The sequence below is a fragment of the Myotis lucifugus genome, unplaced genomic scaffold (assembly GCF_000147115.1).
Source record: "Myotis lucifugus unplaced genomic scaffold, Myoluc2.0 scaffold_564, whole genome shotgun sequence".
Lineage (NCBI taxonomy): Eukaryota > Metazoa > Chordata > Mammalia > Chiroptera > Vespertilionidae > Myotis > Myotis lucifugus.
In genome coordinates, this window is record NW_005871612.1 from 252,057 (window position 1) to 270,090 (window position 18,034).

General features: G+C 46.0%; 1 protein-coding gene across 3 annotated transcripts in view; it reads right to left on the minus strand.

Annotated features, from left to right (window-relative positions):
* Nucleotides 1-18,034, minus strand: part of TBC1D22B (TBC1 domain family member 22B) — a 73,008-nt gene that overhangs the window by 27,160 nt on the left and 27,814 nt on the right. For 2 of the 3 annotated variants that reach the window (XR_002826629.1, XM_006104392.3), the window contains exons 4-8: nucleotides 15,375-15,554; nucleotides 14,764-14,834; nucleotides 13,270-13,398; nucleotides 11,880-11,945; nucleotides 7,552-7,666 (exon numbers count right to left, since the gene is read on the minus strand). Coding sequence is in view for 2 of the 3 variants with exons in the window: in XM_006104392.3 (XP_006104454.1) it covers nucleotides 7,552-7,666; nucleotides 11,880-11,945; nucleotides 13,270-13,398; nucleotides 14,764-14,834; nucleotides 15,375-15,554 (561 nt within the window). In the remaining variant the exon portion in view is untranslated. The remainder of the gene's footprint in view (nucleotides 1-7,551; nucleotides 7,667-11,879; nucleotides 11,946-13,269; nucleotides 13,399-14,763; nucleotides 14,835-15,374; nucleotides 15,555-18,034) is intronic. The other variant, XM_023745662.1, reaches the window with a different exon arrangement.

Below are 18,034 nucleotides of genomic sequence, written 5' to 3' on the forward strand. Positions count from 1 at the left end.
GCTGCTGAGCTGCAGTGACTGGCACAGCGTCTCAGGTGATGCACCCCAAATCGAAGAGGAGGGAGCCTGATTCCTCGCGGGGCTGCACGATTCCAACTTCGCTGTGTTGTTGCTGGGCACTGTGGGCCCCAAATCTGGTTTACTGAACACTGTGTTTGCATTCCACACCCTGTAAGACAGCAACTTTGCAGAGTGCCCTCTTGTACTCCGGGACCCCTCGGGGGATGACGGAGAGCCGGTTTTGGCCCGATCCCCACAGGCCAGGCCAAGGGACTCCACTTGCCAGAGGGATCCCGCTCACTCTGCAGACACCAGACACCGGGGAGGGGCCATGGGAGGTTGGCTTCAGGGTGTGTCCAGCCACCTTCTAATTAATTTCCTTTCAATGTGCATGAATCTGTGCACTGGGTCACTAGTCTATATATATAAAACCCTAACATGCAAATAGACCGAACGGCGGAACAACCAATCAACCAGTCACTATGACGTATGCTGACCACCAGGGGGTGCACATGGAACATGGCAGGCGTTGGCAGCAGGCAGCAGAGTGCGGAACATGTAGGGTGGAACAACCCGCTGCTGGCACTGGCCCCAATTGCTCTGCGCCGTCAGTGGGTGTGAGCGGGGCTGGCACTGTCAGCACGTGGGAATGGCGTCGATGGGAGCAGGGCTGCCAGCAGACAGAGGACCAGGGGGCTGCGGTGGGAGGGGCTGGGCAGGGGCAAGGAGGATGGGCCGAGACCTGCCCCTGTGCCCACTGCAGCCTCGTGGCCCACAGTTCCTTTCAAGGTGCACAAATTCGTGCACTGGCCCCTAGTTAATAGATAAAGCATTAACACTGCCCCAAATGCCAAGGCCTTTTGGGATTTATCTGTCTGTACCTTACAAAAGAGTAAATACTATGTACTCTCTTTTCTTGAATTGCTTTTTTGTTGTTGTTAATCCTCACCAGAAAATATTTTTTCCACTGATTTTTAGAGAGAGTGGAAGGGAGGGAGGAAGGGAAAGTGGGAGGAAGAAAGAGAGAGATACATCGATTGGTTACCTCCTGTACAAGCCCCAATTGGAGTTGGGGATCGAACCGGCAACCAAGGTATGTGCCCTTGACTGGGTATCGAACCTGTGACCCTTCACTGCATGGGTTGGTGCTCTAACCACTGAGAAACTCCAGTAAAGACTGAAATATGTTTTTATTGCTCTTCAGAAAGAGAGGGGAAAGGAGAAAGAGAGGGAGAGAGAGAAACATACATTGGCTGCCTCCTGCACACCCCCTACTAGAGATCAAGCCTGCAACCCAGGCATATGTCCTCACCTGGGAATTGATCCAGGAACCTTTTGGTGCATGGGAACCAACCAACTGAGCCACACCAACCAGGGCACATGTACTCAGTTTTAAGGATAATGCCAAGAGCTGAACTTTTATCTAGTAGGATACTAAATCCCTAACTTGTCCTTTAAAGACTAACTCAGAGCTTCCCCTTAGGTTTTCCTGTTGGAACTGCTGTGTAATGATTATGTTTAGAAGACACAGTCTGATAATAAAAGTAAACTAAACATTAAAAAAAATGCTAAGTGAAAGAAGCCAGACACAAAGACCACATACAATATCATTCCATTTTTATGAAATGTCCAGAATGGCAAATCCAGAGACACAGAGTAGGTTAGCAGTTGCCTAGGGGTAGAGGGAGATGGTGGCTTGGGGCTGATATCTCAGGGGTACAGGGTTTCTTTTTTGGGTGATATGCTAAAATTGAATGTGGTGATGGTTACACAACTCTATATGTATACTAAAAACTACTGAATTGTATATTTTAAGTGAGTGAGTTGTATGATATATGAATTACATCTCAATAAAGATGCTACCAAAAACCACCACAAAACTTAATTTATAAATTCACCACAACTCCCGTAAAAATTCTAAAGAGTTCCCTATCTCCTGAATTTGGCAAGTTGGTTTTAAAGTCCACCTTGAAGAAGAGCCAAGACAATTTTTTAGAAAGGGTGATGAAAGAGACTGGCCCTAGAATAATAATAAAATATACTATAAAGCTTGAAAATCCAAGCCACGAAGTACTTGCATAGAAATGGAGATAAATGGGAAAGAAATAAGTAGAACTATGTAATAAAGGAATTTATATTATATTATGTAGAGGGATTTCACATTAGTAAAGGGAAGGATGCACTATTTATAAATGGTGCTGAAACAATGAACTATCCAGTTGGAACAGTAACTTTAAATCTCAATCCCCACCACACAGGAAAATAAATTATTAATGAAATTTAAAACGCTAAATGTAAATCCAAACCCACAAGAGTGTTAAAAGAAAACATAGAAGAGTATTTTTAGAATATTGGGGTGGGGAAGAAAGGACTTCCTAAGTAAGATACCAAATCCAAAAGCCATAAAGGAGGAGACATTTCCTCCTCGTCCTCCTCACGCTCTGCAATGACGGGTTTACTTGTTGGTGGTCCCACCCCTACCCCCTACTGGAAGGAAGGCACCACAGGGCAGGGCCTAAGTCTGTCATCTTAGTCACTCCTATCCCCTGGCACAGAGTAGGAGCTCAAGAAATACCTGTCAAATGGACTATATAAAAATTAGGAAGTTCTATATAAGGAGATACAATACACAAAGTTAAAAAAACAAATGATGATCTGGGAGGAAAACAATATTAGGTTGAACCATATAAAATTCCTGTGCAGAACAGATAAAAAAATGGTTGAATATTAGTAATTTTGTGTGGTTCAATCTAATATTTTTAAAGCACACCAGAATAAATATATCTAATCTACAAAAACCTGTTATAAAAGAAGACTAAAAATCCAATAGAAAAAACAGCTAAAAGATTCAACAAGCAGTTCACAAAGAAACACACACTAATACACATAAGATAAACAACCTCGCTGATGAGTAAGTAGAAATAAATCTGAAACACAAACCATGATATACGTTCCAGATTTGTGTAACACAATTCAACTAAGAGGCTCAGTTTTGCTGAAGATGTGAAGAAAAGTGCACTCAGCCCTAGCCAGTTTGGCTCAGTGGATAAGCATTGGCCCGCAGACTGAAGGGTCCTGGGTTTGATTCCGGTCAAGAGCATATACCTTGGTTGCAGGCTCGATCCTGACGGTGCATGATGGAGACAACCAATTAATGTGTCTTTCACACATTGACGTTTCTCTCTGTCTCTCCCTCCCTTCCACTCTCTCTAAAAATCAATGGGAAGCCCAGCTAGCCTGGCTCTGTGGTTGAGCGTCAACCACAGAACCAGGAGCTCATGGTTCGATTCCCGGTCAGGGCATATGCCTGGGTTGCGGGCTGGATCCCCAGTGTGAGGTGTGTAGGAGGCAGCTGATCAATGATTCTCTCTCATCATTGATGTTTCTATCTCTCTCTCCCTCTCCCTTCCTCTCTGAAATAAATAAACTCAATGAAAATATATTTTTAAAAATAAAAAGTATATTTAAAAAAATAAAAATCAATGGGAAAATATCCTCAGGTGAGGATTAACAAAAAAAAGAAAAAAAAAAGAAAAAGAAAGAAAAGTGCACTCAAACATCAGTGGTTGGAATATAAACTGGTGTCAACCTTTCTGGAGTGAAATTTAGTAGTACCTATTTGGGATGCTCTTGGGACTAGCAATTTCACTTCTAGGGACTCTCCTTCAGATAAATATAGATTTTAACTCAAAAACACAGGGAAATATGTACAAGGATATTCATTGCAATGTTATTTATAACAGCTAAAAAGTGTAGATAATTTAAATGTCCTTCTATAGAATTGTTAAATAAACTACAGTAAAGCCTTATTATGAAAATAAATATAACTACTAAAAATGATGAGGTGGGGTAGATCTATATGTACAGACTTGGAAAGGAAGCCTTGTTTGTGAATGAAAATAAGCAAGACAGAAAAATATGGATAGGTTGATCCCATTTTTCCAAATGCAACGACGAAGAAAATAGTACAAGCAGTTTATCCACATGCAGGAGAAGTTCTGGAAGAATGCACATCAATGATCGATAGTAGTAGTTATCTCTGGTGGGGGGAGGGTAATAACACTTCTAAATTGTTTTGATTTTTTAATGAGCATATACTTCTTTTTTTTTCTTCTTTCTTTATTAAGGTATTACATATGTATATGAGCATGTACTTCTACTGCAATTTTTTTTAAGGCAGAGAGCAATAAGAAATGTGCTTGCTACCTGCTTTCAAGCAGAGAATGGAGTAGAGGGAGCCATTAGAGGTCCAAGGACAAGTATCTGAAATGAGATACCACTGAGTCATATAAAGAACACAGGTATTGAGGTCAAAAGACCTGGGTTTGAGTTCTAAAAGCTCATTAAATAGCTGAACTTTGGATTTCCCACCTGTAAAATGGGCTGATACACCTACCTTAAAGATATATTGGATCCTGGCTGGGTGGCTCAGTTGGTTGGAATATTGTCCTCTCCACCAAAATGTTATGGGTTTGATACCGCTTGGGGCACATATGGGAGGCAACTGACCAATGTTTCCCTTTTACATCAATGTTCTACTCCCCCCCCCTTCTCTCTAAAAATCAATAAGAAATAACAACAACAACAAAAGGAAGATACTAATTTTTAAAAAGAGAGAGACTGGGGCCTAGTAGATGAAATCAGGTATGTCAAAGTACTTTGCAAATGGTAAAGTGCTTTAAAAATCAGGGTGACATTCCTGATTGGTAATGGCAAAGCCCTTCCCTAGGTATGGAAACTGGAAAAACAAGGGCTAACACTACAGAATCCTAAGGGAAAGAGAGACGGATAAGAACAGATGAGATGTATCAACCAACTAGAATGTGTGGACCTGATTTGGACTCTAATTCAAACTGTTAAATATATTTATGAGAACCAGGAAAATTTAAATACTGTTGTCCATGAGATTATACTAAGGAGTTATTACTTTTTAGATGTAATAATTGTATTATGGCTGTGGGTTTCTTTCATTATTATGTTCTAGAGATACATATGAAAATATTTATGGATGAAATATGATGCTTGATATTGAGATCAGCTCCCAAATAATTCACAAAGCTGAGGGGATGGAGAATGAACAGAGGTACAGATGATACAAGACGGGCTGTTGAAGTTGGGTAATAATTACATGGGGATTTGCACTATTATTTTACCTACTTTTACATGTGCCTAAAAAATAACATAGCTAAAATGTTTGTAAAAAATGAATGGGCCCCGCCTTCCTAGGTCTAGGAGAAGGGAATTGGAAGTATGCTGCAGAGGCGAAACAGCTCCGGAAGGCTTGCCACAGAAGCCCACGCTGCACTGCATAAACACGGTGGGTCAGCAGGGGGCGCTGACAAGCCAAATACCAAGATCAGAATGCAGTCCTATCAAAGAATTGCAAGCAGCAATCAAAAAAATCCCATCAGTTGCATTGCTCTTAAAAAATTATACACGCAGAATTAAGATACTTCCAATAGCTGACCTACTAATGTGAAGGGAAAATGAAAAGTCCTCTAGCAAAAGCTTTAAACACTTCTGGTGGCTAAATTTTACTAGTCACGCTTCTGCTTAGGATCACCTGACAGAGTGGGCAAGAGTGACCTTCCACTCTGACTCCAGTTCTGCCCTGGCCGACGCTCTATCCACTGAGCCAAACCGGTTTTGGCTGTTGTCATACTTTTTAAAAAACTATTTATTAAATTGATTGGGGTGACAATGGTCAACATGAACATATAGGTTTCGTGTGTGGATTCTATAAGATCTGTATATTGTACCATGTGCCACCACCCAAAGTCCAATCTTCTCCTGTCACCTCATATTAGGACTCCCTTTACCCCATACCCCCTTCCTTCTGGCAACCACCATTCTGCTGTTTGTGTTCATAAGTTTCAGTTTTGTTTGTTTTATTCCCCTGAAGTTTCAGTTTTATATTCCACATATGAGTGAAATCATATGGTTCTTAGCTTTTTCTGTCTGACCGATTTCACTCATGTTGTCTTACAAAACACCATCCCTCTAAGTCCCTTCAGAAAACCTGAATAGGACAAATCAAGTGAGACATTTCTTAGCCCCTCCCATGTCAAGGGTCTCCACTCTAGTCCACTTCTCATTACCCTCCTGGCCCCTACAATGGTTTCCTCCAAAACCCACAATTATCCACCCCCTTTCCCCTTATTCCAAGTCTAAAAAAACAAAGTTCTAGTCCTAGTTCTGCCACAAATAAGAAGGCAGGGAATCTTACAACCCATCTGTGAGGTGAGCAGATTGGATGGATGGTTTTCTAAGAACCTTTTCAATGTTCTGATCCCCAGTGAGCTTCTCTTTAACTAAAAGAACAAAGCATCAGGCCATGACAGATGGGTTTTCCTTTGAACCTCTAAGCACAAGTGACTAAGGAACCAAAAAGAGAGGAGCATCCTCAAATCCTTTCAAGACTGTGCCTGATTTAGGCCTGGCCAGGGGGGAGGCTTGGGCTGCAAGTAAACTTGACTGCCACCGTGACATCTAATCACTCTACCCAAGGTGACAGGAGTCCAGTGGGGTCAGAGGTGGAGAAGGAAGGGAAGAAATCAAGGTGTGGTGCTCGCCTCAGTCCATTCCATTACCTCAGTGTGAGCTGGATTCTGGTGCTACAACCTTTCCCCTCTACGTGGACCCTACGTGTCCACATCCCGCTACTGAAAAATAGCATGTTTGGCTCAGTGGATAGAGTGTCGGCCTGTGAACTGAAGGGTCCTGGGTTCGATTCTGGTCAAGGGCACGTGCCTCAGTTGCAGGCTCCTGGCCCTGGTCCGGGTCATGCCAGAAGCAACCAATTGATGTGTTCCTCTCACATCAGTGTTTCTCTCTGTCCCTCTCTCTTCCTCTCTCTCGAAAAATAAATGGGAAAAATATCCTCGGGTGAGGATGAAAAACAAAAATAGCATATGAACCAAAGTGGGAAGTCCTATATACAATCTAAAATTCTAGCTTTCATGGATGAGGGCCTGTATTTCAAACAACTTCAAAATAACCCTAAAATGATTTCAAATAAATCATCAAACCATCTGTTTATGACAGAACATATCAATTTGGTCATTCTTGTGACAAAGCAGGTCTTTTGAGGTGAGATTTACAACCATTTCAAGGGAGAAATTTCAGGCTGCTATTGCCATTAAAATAGGCTTAGCTGTGGCCCTAGCCAGTTTTCTCAATGGTTAGAGCATCAGCCCACAAACTGAAGGGTCCTGGGTTCGATTCCTGTCAAGGGCACATACCTCGGTTGCAGGCTCCAGCCCCGGCCTCACACTCCAGGTGGGGTGTGTGTATGGGAGGTAACCAATTGATGTGTCTCTCTCACATTGATGTTTCTGTCTCTCCCCCTCCCTTCCACTCTCTCTGAAAATCAATGGAAAAAAATATACTTGGGTGAGGATTAACAAGAACAAAAAACAGGCTTAGCTGTGTACTCTAAAGTCACTGTCCTTTCTCAGCAAGACATGCCTACTGGCTGCACTCAGGGAAAACAAACACACCAAAGATGAGAAAAAACAATAGCTTGTTCAACTTGGTACTCATGCTTCTTACCCACATGTTCTGAGAGGAAGACGACAAAGAACGGAGTGACCAGGTCATTAATTCCCTGGACATACCCACTGGCAGGGTGTCGGATGGCCCAAATAAATAGAATTCTTTCGAAGATCTAGGAAAGAAAGAGACATGACTGTTAAACCATGGGGATACACTCCATTTACCTACCTCACAATTCATCCTACAGTTGCTGCAGAATTTTTAGGAAACTTTTTTAAATACCACAAGATGAAGTATAGAAATATAAAAGGTTTCTAAGACACTAATTGTTTTTAAGTAGAGGTAGATACTTCTTGCCCTTTGTCTTCTCAGTATCTAGTTACTGTGATATTAAATTGGGCAAAAAAAAGGATAGTGACTCAATGGCTTAGAAAAAGGTTCGCAATGATGTCATTGATTCAGGATGTTGTTATTCAGAACGTCTAAGTTCTGATGCTTCTGGTAAATCCTTTTTGTCATTACAGGATGTAGATAGGAAATACCTGCTCTACCGCCCTCTCCTTTCTCCCCGCTGAGACAGAAAAAGATCTAGTAATAGATGATAAATGCAGGAAGTCACTTCATATATCAGGATGCAACCCAGACATTTGCTAAGGATAGGGAGTTAAATAAACCAAATTCTATGGATTCCTACAGCTGGGAATCTGAGAACAGAGAAATCAGCCACAGTCTCCATGGAAAAGCCTCTGGGGGTAAGCATATTAGCCACAAGAGGCCAGAGGCTTAGGATGGGGAGAAAGAAGAGATCTTAATGGTTCTGTCACAGAGTCTGGCCCTATCCAACTCACTCAGCTACACTCCCCTCTGCTTCCATTAGGCCCCCTGAGCTTTCCCCGTCTTCTTTCAGCGTGCTAATACTCCCTGGCTTCATCCCACTGACCACAACTCCTAGGCTTGACATGGACTGTCCATGTCTCTATGAATCACATGGAGGGTGACAGAGGTGGAGGTGACGTACAGAGGGACAGGACACTACAGGGCCTCCATAGCACATGGGCTTGCAGAGCCCCAAACAGTCGGCTCTGGGGGCAAATTGAAGAGGCCCTCTCAGAGGTCAGGCAGAGGGACAGACAGCTCCGAGGGAGAACAGTAAAAAGGAAACGGTTGTGTGGTTTGTAGGGGTTAGCTAGTGGAGAGAGGTAGAGCATCTGTAGGTATGTGTTGAGCCCGCCTCGCAGTGTCAACACTCCTGCACTCCCAGGGGTGAGAACAGAGCCCGGTGTGGGAGGCGCTGGCCTCTCTGCCTCTGCTCTACCTGCCCACTTGCTTCCTGGGGCTGAGGGAAGGGCATAGTGTTCTCATTTGTGTTGGACCCAATACTCTAGTGGGGGCCAACCTACATTCTTTCCCCTCTGCTGCTAAATGACCCTAGACACTGTAGGTCAAGCTAGACCCACCATGTTCAGGAAGATGCCAAGGATTGTCTACCCCACTCTGTCTCCTCACACCTCCTGTGGCCTGTGTCTGTCTGGATGTCTCTGTTAACAGCTCCTCCATGTCAGTCCTTCTGGAGGTCTAACCAGGCCTGGACTCCACACTTCCAGCCCCTTGTGAATACACAAATCCTGGTGACTGGCTTTAACACTGGCCAATCCTATAGTAAGGATGGGACGATGCAGACACACTCACCCTGGTTACCACAGGAGACCATGGCATTTTCACTATGAAACAATTCTGGGATGATCTGGTTTTGCAGGGAGGAGAGGAGAGGCTAATCCATGAAGGTTTTTCTTCACCTCTTCTACCAGTGTGGGTAATTCTGACTTATTCTAGTTAATGCTGATGTACCTTTTACTAGTAGGTTTGCAAAGCAAGTCTTTCAGTATTCAGGGTTACTCAGTTCTCTGCTCCCTGGTTAGCAGTTTACTCTATTTAAGAGGACTTGTCGGCTGGTGTGGCTCAGTGGTTGAGGTCAACCCATAAACCAGGAGGTCACAGTTTGATTCCTAGTCGGGGCACATGCCCGGGTTGCAGGCTCCATCCCAGTAGGAAGTGTGTGGGAGGCAGTCGATAAATGATTCTCTCTCATCATTAATGTTTCTCTCTCTCCCTTCCTCTTTCTGAAATCAATAAAAACATATTAAAAAGAAAAGAAAAAAGAGGACTAAAGCCTGCTAGACAGAAAGGTGATTTGAGAAAAGTTGAAAAGACTACAGTTTGATTTTCCTTCTTTGAATTCAGGTTCCACTATTAGGAGAAGCCTTTTATACAAGCTACTTTCCCTGTCTCCAAGTTTAGAGTAAACATGCACAGGTAGAAGTATCTGAACGTCCCCAAATCAAAATGGGGAATAAGCAGAGCTGATTTGTAAGAAACTGTATGGGAGACAGAGGGATCCTGAATGTGTTTTTAGCTTCCTCTGAGCTCTTACAGGTAAAATAATGGTATCAACCTCAAAATCTTCTTGATGCTATTGGTAAGTCATGAGGGTTCCCCCAATACATATCCAAAAGAGTATAAAACAGGTCCTGGCTGATTTAGCTCAGTGGTTAGAGTGTTGAACCACAGACCAAAAAGGTTGTGGGTTCGATTCCCGGTCAAGGGCACGTACCTCAGTTGCAGGTTCAATCCTTGGCCCTGGTTGGGGTGCGTGTGGGAGGAAACCAATTGATGTGTCTCTCTCACATCAGTGTTTCTCTATCTCTTTCCCCCTTTCCTCCACTCTCTAAAAAAAACTAATGGGAAAAATATCCTGGGGTGAGGATTAAAAAAAATATATTTAAAACAGGGACTCAGCCAGATATTTGCCTGCCCATGTTCATAGCAGCATTATGAACTGTCCGCTGTAGATGAATGGATCAATAATATATGTTATATACATACTAGTTTAATGAAATATTCATCCTTAAAAAGGAAGAAAGTTCTGGTACATGCTATAATATGGATGAACCTTGAAGATATCATGCGAAGTGAAATAAGCTAGACACCAAAGAACAAATATTGCATGATCTCACTTATTACAGGTACTGAGAATAGTCAAATTCATGGAGAAAGAAAGTAGAATGGTGGTTGCTGGGGAATAGAGAGTTAGTTATTTTTTAACTAGAGGCCCGGTGCATGGATTCGGGCACCAGTGGGGTCCCTCAGCCTGGCCTGCATCCTCTCGCAATCTGGGACCCCTTGGGGGATGTCAGACTGGCCCAATACCTGTAAGCTAGGCCCATGGGGAACGGGCCTAAGCGGGCAGTCGGACACCCTTAGCGCTGCCACGGAGGCGGGAGAGGCTCCCGCCACCACTGCTGCGCTCTCCAGCCATGAGCTCGGCTCAGGGCTTCTGGCTGAGCAGCGCTCCCCCTGTGGGAGCATACTGACCACCAGGGGGCAGCTCCTGCATTGAGTGTCTGCCCCCTGGTGGTCAGTGCGCATCATAGTGACTGGTCCTTACACCTTTCAGTCGATTTGCATATTAGCCTTTTATTATATAGGACTAGAGGCCTGGTGCATGAAATTTGTGCACTGGGGATAGGGGGAGTATCCTTCAGCCCAGCCTGCACCCTCTCCAATCTGGGACCCCTCGGGAGATGTCCGATTGCCGGTTTGGGAAAATAAAAATTGGCAATCGGACATCCCTCTCACAATCTGGGACTGCTGGCTCCCCAACTGCTCACCTGCCTGATTGCTCCCTAACAACTCCCCTGCCAGCCTGACTGGCGCCTAACTGTTCCCCTGCCAGCCTGATTGCCCACAACTGCCCTCCCCTGCAGGCCTGGCCCCCCACAACTGCCCTCCCCTGCTGGCCTGATCGCCCACAACTGCCCTCCCCTGCCGGCCATCTTGTGGCAGCCATCTTTGACCACATGGGGGCAGCCATCTTGTGCGAGGGCATGATGGTCAATTTGCATATTACCTCTTCATTATATAGGATAGATGGGGACAGTTTCAGTTTGGGAAAATAAAAAGTTCTAGAGATGGATGGTGGTAATGGTTGTTTTGTTACATATATTTACAATAATAAGAAAAATCAAAATCATTATCTCAGCTTGATAAAGCAGAACAAACACCAGACTAGGAATTCTAAGATGTGGGCTCTCTCAGGCTTCACACCTGAGAGAACCCCCTGCTTTTTCATTCTGTCACCAGGTAGCCTCAAGACTGGAGGCAAGCACCTAAAACTCTCAGCACTACTCGGCCCACAGGTGTGTTAGGAAGAGAACATGAGAATGCACAAGAAAGTGCTCTGAAGGGCTCCACATCTGCACACAGGTACACCATGTTAGCTGTAAACCTGCCGTGGTTAGGAGAAGGCTCCAGCACCCATCCACACAGAACTGGGGCCGCAGAGATATGAGGGGAGAAGGGTTGAGAACGTTAAGTACTTCCCTCACCTCCTGTACAAGTGGTTGCTGGAACAATGGAATGAGAGGATTCGTCCTTGGAATGTCAATGTGGATCTGAAAAAGAGAAGCCATGGCCAAACACAAATGCTACCTTATTCTTCTGAGATGTTATTTTCTTATATAAACTAGTATCAAGGGAGTATGAGTGAGAGCACAATTTATCTTTAGAAAGAACTGACATACAAAAAAAGTCTAGTTAAACCAACCTGTCCATCTCAAATACGTTTCCATGATAGCAATGGCTTACTGAACAGTGAGGAAAACTCCCCCCAACACCACTTATCACAAATAGCAACAGGCTTCACACCTGAGAGAACCCCCTGCTTTTTCCTATTGCTCTGAAGTCTGTTTCACTTCTTTAGTAGTTATGATCCAAATGTGGACCCTTCTTTCCAAATCTTAGTCATCAAGTTTCCAGGAACTAAGTAAGAGCCCTGACAGCTGCAAAAACGTGTGAGGATAGGGAACCAAGAAGGACCTGCTCCTGAAGTTACAATGCAGAAGAGGGGGAACAGGGGGAGCTGCCCTTCAGTAACTGGCACCGCAAGTTCTGACTTCTGTTTCCAAAGAGGGCAGTACAGTGAGTTTTGGCCTCAGTTTCCCCAGTGCCCAGTCTAACAACTGTAAGGACTGTGTTGGCAGCGGCAGAGGTACTTCAGTTCTTAGGGCTTGTTGTAGACAGCTGCCTCCCCCGTCTTTTCCCTCTTCTGCAACCACCAGACTGCTCTTCTCCCCCTCCACCTTCCCACAGGCATGGGAACCACTGTGAGCAATGATGGAACGCTCCCTGCCAAGGCTGCTCATGGCGACAACTCCTACAGACAAACAGAGAGACATGGGTGCTAAACAGGCACTGATGTCACTGTCCAGGGGGACTGGACCACTCCCGAGTGAACGCATCTTTCATTTTTGCCCCATAATCCTTACTACTCGCGAGAGGTCTGTGAAACAGCAGCGCTGGCCTCACCTGGGAGCTCATTAGAAGTGAAGGTCTCACCCCAGACCTACTGAATTAGAATCTGCATTTTATCGTAATCCCTAAGTAGGATTTCACCAAAATCCTAGGTTATTTGTATGCACATTAAAGTTTGAGAAGCACTGCCATTAGCCTGGGGTGGGGTGAGGGAGTAGTGGTGGCAGGGGGAGATCTATTTAAAATGATTAAAACCAGAGCTACTGAATTAGAAAAAGGGAAAGCAGTTCTGGGAATAATTTTTCCCAGACCCCCCATACCTACTCTGCATACCAGGAATAAATGTCATTCCTAAGCAGCACACCATAGCCTGAAGACTTGGAAAATCTGTACCCTGATAGCACTCCCAGAAGACACACCTTAAGATTATGACTAGTAAGCAAAGGCAGCCGGGGATAACTGTACCTGTCTGTAGGTATCCTGGTGATGTTCCTCATTTCGAGAGTCATAATACTGCTCAATGAAGCCAAAATATTCCTCCCGCTTCCTCTGCAGGGTCGGCTTCCTCCTCTCGGTGTTGGCTGGGAGATAGCCCTGCAGACAGGACGGCTAGTCAGATGGGGGCAGATGCTGGTTGGATGAATCCTTAATTTTTATTTTAGTCTGAGCAGTGACTTGGAAACTATCAGAGAAATGGAAGGAAAACTGGCACGAGAACAAGGGTGGATCCCTTTTTTGTTTCGGCCACCGTGTCTGCCTTCCCTCATCCAGTGAGACCCACATGTGGGCAGATGAGCCACGGCCAACGCTCCCAGGACTATTTACTCTTGTAGCCTGTGCTGGACTTGGAGCTTGCACTGCTGGTGAGCACCCAGGACTCCCAGAGCCAGCACAGAGACAGTGCATGTAGGTCAGTTGAGGGGAACTGGACCCAAGCCAGGACCTCGAGGGCTATGTGTGTACAAGGCAACACTTCTGAGGATCACAGGGAGACGGTCGTGTCTACAGCAAATCTCAGAGACATGCCATGTAAGTATGTGCCCATTACCCATTCTTTTCCATGTAACATTCGGAATTACCAGCTTGGGAAGCTGAATGGAATCTGTGACATAGCAGCTGCAACGTCCAGACACAGGACTTATGGCAGCAGCCCCCTCCTAGCCCAAGCTCCAGGCCAGCTTCCATTCTTGTCTCTGTTCTAGATCCCACTCCCAATTCTTACACCTCCTGCTCTCCTTCCGTTCTCACCAATCTATTCTTCACAGCTCTTGAACTTAATTAGAAATGGCAGAGGCAATGATTCAATGATTCATGGTTGCAAGGGGTGGGGAGCAGCCAGGAGGGAGACCCTTCCTCTCCCAGACACTCATGCAATACATTCCACGGCGAATGCCTGGCAGGCAGGGACTGTGGCCGACTCATTATGTATACCCTCCCGGCACCTGGCACCGTGCCTGGTGAACAGCAGGCCCTCAATAAATCCTTGCTAGAAGAATGAGTGAATTTTACGGGCTCAGGAAATCCAAGTGCTCCTGCAAAGTGCTGGCCAGTGTTCTGCCCTCAGTGAAAGTGGGACGACACAGGCTTGGCAGGGAGGCCCTTTCACCAGCTCTTCTCGTCGCACAGTGGGTGTCAACCACTGCGGTTATTCCTCCGGAGAAGGAGTGAAGCACAGGGACCAGTGCTGGGACGACCATGCCTCACTCTATTCTCCCTCCCTCACGCTGAGAACATGAGACTGCGACTGTGGTAACCAATGTGTGGTCTTCTATGTGTGTTAAAATGAACTCTCCAGAATGTGTGTCTGCGTGCACAGACACAGGCCTGCAGCCCACGTTCTGTCATCTCCAGCAGGACCAGAGAAGTCTAGGGAGTAAGACGAATGTGCCCACACTAACCTCATCAGGTAAGAAGGGCTGTGTGAGGCTCACACTTCTCTACACAGTGGGTAGAACTCACCGACAGGAGTCTCCAGGTTACAGGTCGAACCTCCCTGGGAACACCTGGCCAGCTACACTTCCTCAGTTCATCTGCAAACAGATAACAGCTCCTTGGATTGAGCTCTTCCCACAAATGCCCTAAAACAAACCTCAGCCAGTACGGCCTGATGCCTCCCACCATTCAAGTAAGATGATCACCACCACCACCACCACCACCACCACCACCACCACCAGCTACTGACAAGCACCAGGGGGAAGCCCAAAACAACAGCCCTGAGCAGCAAAGTGCCAAGGACACGCTCTATGGCAGGGATCCAGTCCGGGCTCAGAGGTTAGAGGGGAAGAGAAAGACCAGTGTGGATTTCCATAGAATGCCTTGAGGTGGGAGAGACTGAAGCCAGAATAATTGCACTATGGTCTACAGGCCACAGAATCCAGTCCCACCTCATTTGGTCCCTAATTTCTAGTAACATACTTCTGACTTAATACCTGCATGTCACTGCAATGGGCACCAGATCAGGAGATGCTGGAAAAGTAAAAGAAGGAAGAATAAAGAGCAATAGCTTCCAGGGCTCTGAGAATCCCAGTCACCAAGAGGCCCTATCTTGCCCAGGGCTCACGGGGACTCACCTAAGTCAGTGTTGTGGCTGGAGAGAAGCTGACGGAACTTTTCTAGGCGGGTTTTCTCCCGGACCGTCATTGGGGGTGCCCCAGATGCGTTCTGGTCTGAGATCCGGGCAACAAGGGGGATGATGGGTCGGAGAGGGAGTGATTGCTGTTTGTGGAGTGCATTCCTCAGGCATGAATCACCTGAGATAATTCGAAAGAGAAAGAGACGAGCTGTGTGAAGAGCATGGACTCTGAGTAACCTAACTGCTCAGTATGGTCTCCTCCACGAGCCTCAGCAGCACAGTTTGTGCGCCCGGGGTGCCCAGCTGAGGGGCAGCCGGGATGGAAACCCAGCTGTGCTCAACTCTTCCGCCTGGAGGATGGCTGTGTTTTTTATCATGTGTACAAGGCATCTTATATGCTAATGGAGACGCAGATGCTGCAGCAACTTCAAGAACTTTTTTGGCAACCCCTGACGGCAAACTAATGTTTTCTTTCTTCCCCAACCTGGAACTCTTCTGGTGCCTCATGATGAGTTTGGGGGCAACACGTGTTCACCTTCCGTTTCCACAGCACAGAGCACACAAGAAACGACCACACTTAAAGCACACTGCAATGCCAGGAGGTGGCTCTCCTGAAGCCCAGCCCCACGCCGCTGCCCCAAGGGCTGGGAGGGTCAGTGTCCCTGGCCCAACTCTAACCTTTCGTGGCACACCATGTGCCCTGCATGGGTGAGACGCTCTGGCCTGAAGCGACCCCACTTCTGGCGGCTGCAGTTCCTCTGTGCTCCCCGTCTCCCCAAATGAACCAGCGTTTAATTCTGCTGTGATATGACTAAAATGGCAAGAGCACAGCTCTAGCTGAACTCTTTGTCTGGTTCTAGACATTTCTACACCAGATGGTAAGTGGAAGAAACAAGCAGTATAGGAATAACGATGCATAAGGCTCTATGCTGGTCACATTTACATATCTCTCCTTTGACCCTTACAGCACACAGCGGGAACTTACTCATTTATTACTAATCTACAGATGAGAAACTGCAGCTCAGAGAGGTTAAGTAACTTACAAGGGAGAGCTGAGAGGCCGCCTCGATTTTTCTGACTCCAAAACCGTTATTTATTTTACTGCCCCAAACAAAACTCCGTTTTAAACTCTGACTGAGCTTTCATGACTGGTTCACATTCTTTCTACATCAGGGCCTTATAAGCATAAGTCATAATAAGAATTACTAGCAAAGAGTGACAACCAGCACAACTATCAGGTTTACAGAAACAAGTGCTGCAGGGACTTGGCTCACAGCGCAGTGCTGAGGCCATGGGCACGCCTGACAGCAGCGACTGACAGATGACAGTAGGAAGGAACCTCATAAAGGGAAGGCTCTAGGTCAGTGGTTCTCAACCTTCTGGCCCTTTAAATACAGTTCCTCATGTTGTGACCCAACCACAAAATTATTTTCGTTGCTACTTCATAACTGTAATGTTGCTACTGTTATGAATCGTAATATAAATATCTGATATGCAGGATGGTCTCAGGCGACCCCTGTGAAAGGGTCGTTCGACCGCCAAAGGAGTCGCGACCCACAGGTTGAGAACCGCTGCTCTAGGTGGTCCTGGCTGCACAAAGGTAGCTCATTAGGGATCCTGGAGGGCTCTTCCTCACACTGGAGACCTTCAATCATGATGCACAGATACTGTCTGTAGCTGTGGCCCCTGGTCAACCAACACTAAATGCCCGCCTGCACCTGGCACCGAAGGTTCAAGCTGGGGCCCGGATCAGCTACGGAAAGTGTTTAGGGAATGATTTTAACGGCCTTCCAGCCTAATTTCATAAACACATGCTTAATCTGAAACTGTGAAAGAAGTTCTCTTAGGACCTGAGCCAGGACATGCGCCAGGGCTCTGCATTCTTCTACTTCCTTTTCACCCTTTACCAGTCAGCTGTTTTAACTTTCACTAAAATGACAGCACTTCCCTCTCCAGCTCAGAATAACTGGTGCCCATAAAACCCATTAGGGATACATTAAATACAGCAATGCACATTGCTGTATATCCAGTTTGGCTCAGTGGATAGAGTGTCGCCCAGAGGACTGAAGGGTCTCGGGTTTGATTCCAGTCAAGGGCACAAACCTCGGTTGCAGGCTCGATCCCTGGTTGGGGGGAGTGTGGGAGGCAACCAATTGATGTGTCTCTCTAACATCAATGTTTCTCTCTCTGTGTCTTTCCCCTCCCTTCCATTCTCTAAAAATCAATGGGAAAATATCCTAGGGTGACGATTAACAAAAAAGTGCACACTGAGAGTCTCCCAATATCTGATAAAGCCACATCACCTCAACCAGCTACTGAAGCCTCCTGAAGAGACACAGAGGGCATCACCTCCTGCTCCCCAACCTGATGGGCAGGGAGTTGGGGCACAGGACCTTCAGGAACAGGGGAGACAACCTATGCTAGTGGCTGCTCCCTACCGCTGAGGAGGCCAACCAATAGCACCAAACCTTCGTGGAATTCAGTGAACAGCCTTAAATGCATTAGTCAATATTCTTCAACCTAACCAGGCCTAAAGCAATGCGAAGCAATCAAAGTTTCGGACCCCAGCACAGGAAAGAAAGAAGAGACTGGCAGGCAACACCTGGGTGTCAGGAGGTGAAGCCCAGGTCACAGGGCCAGGCAGCCACCCAGGTGGGA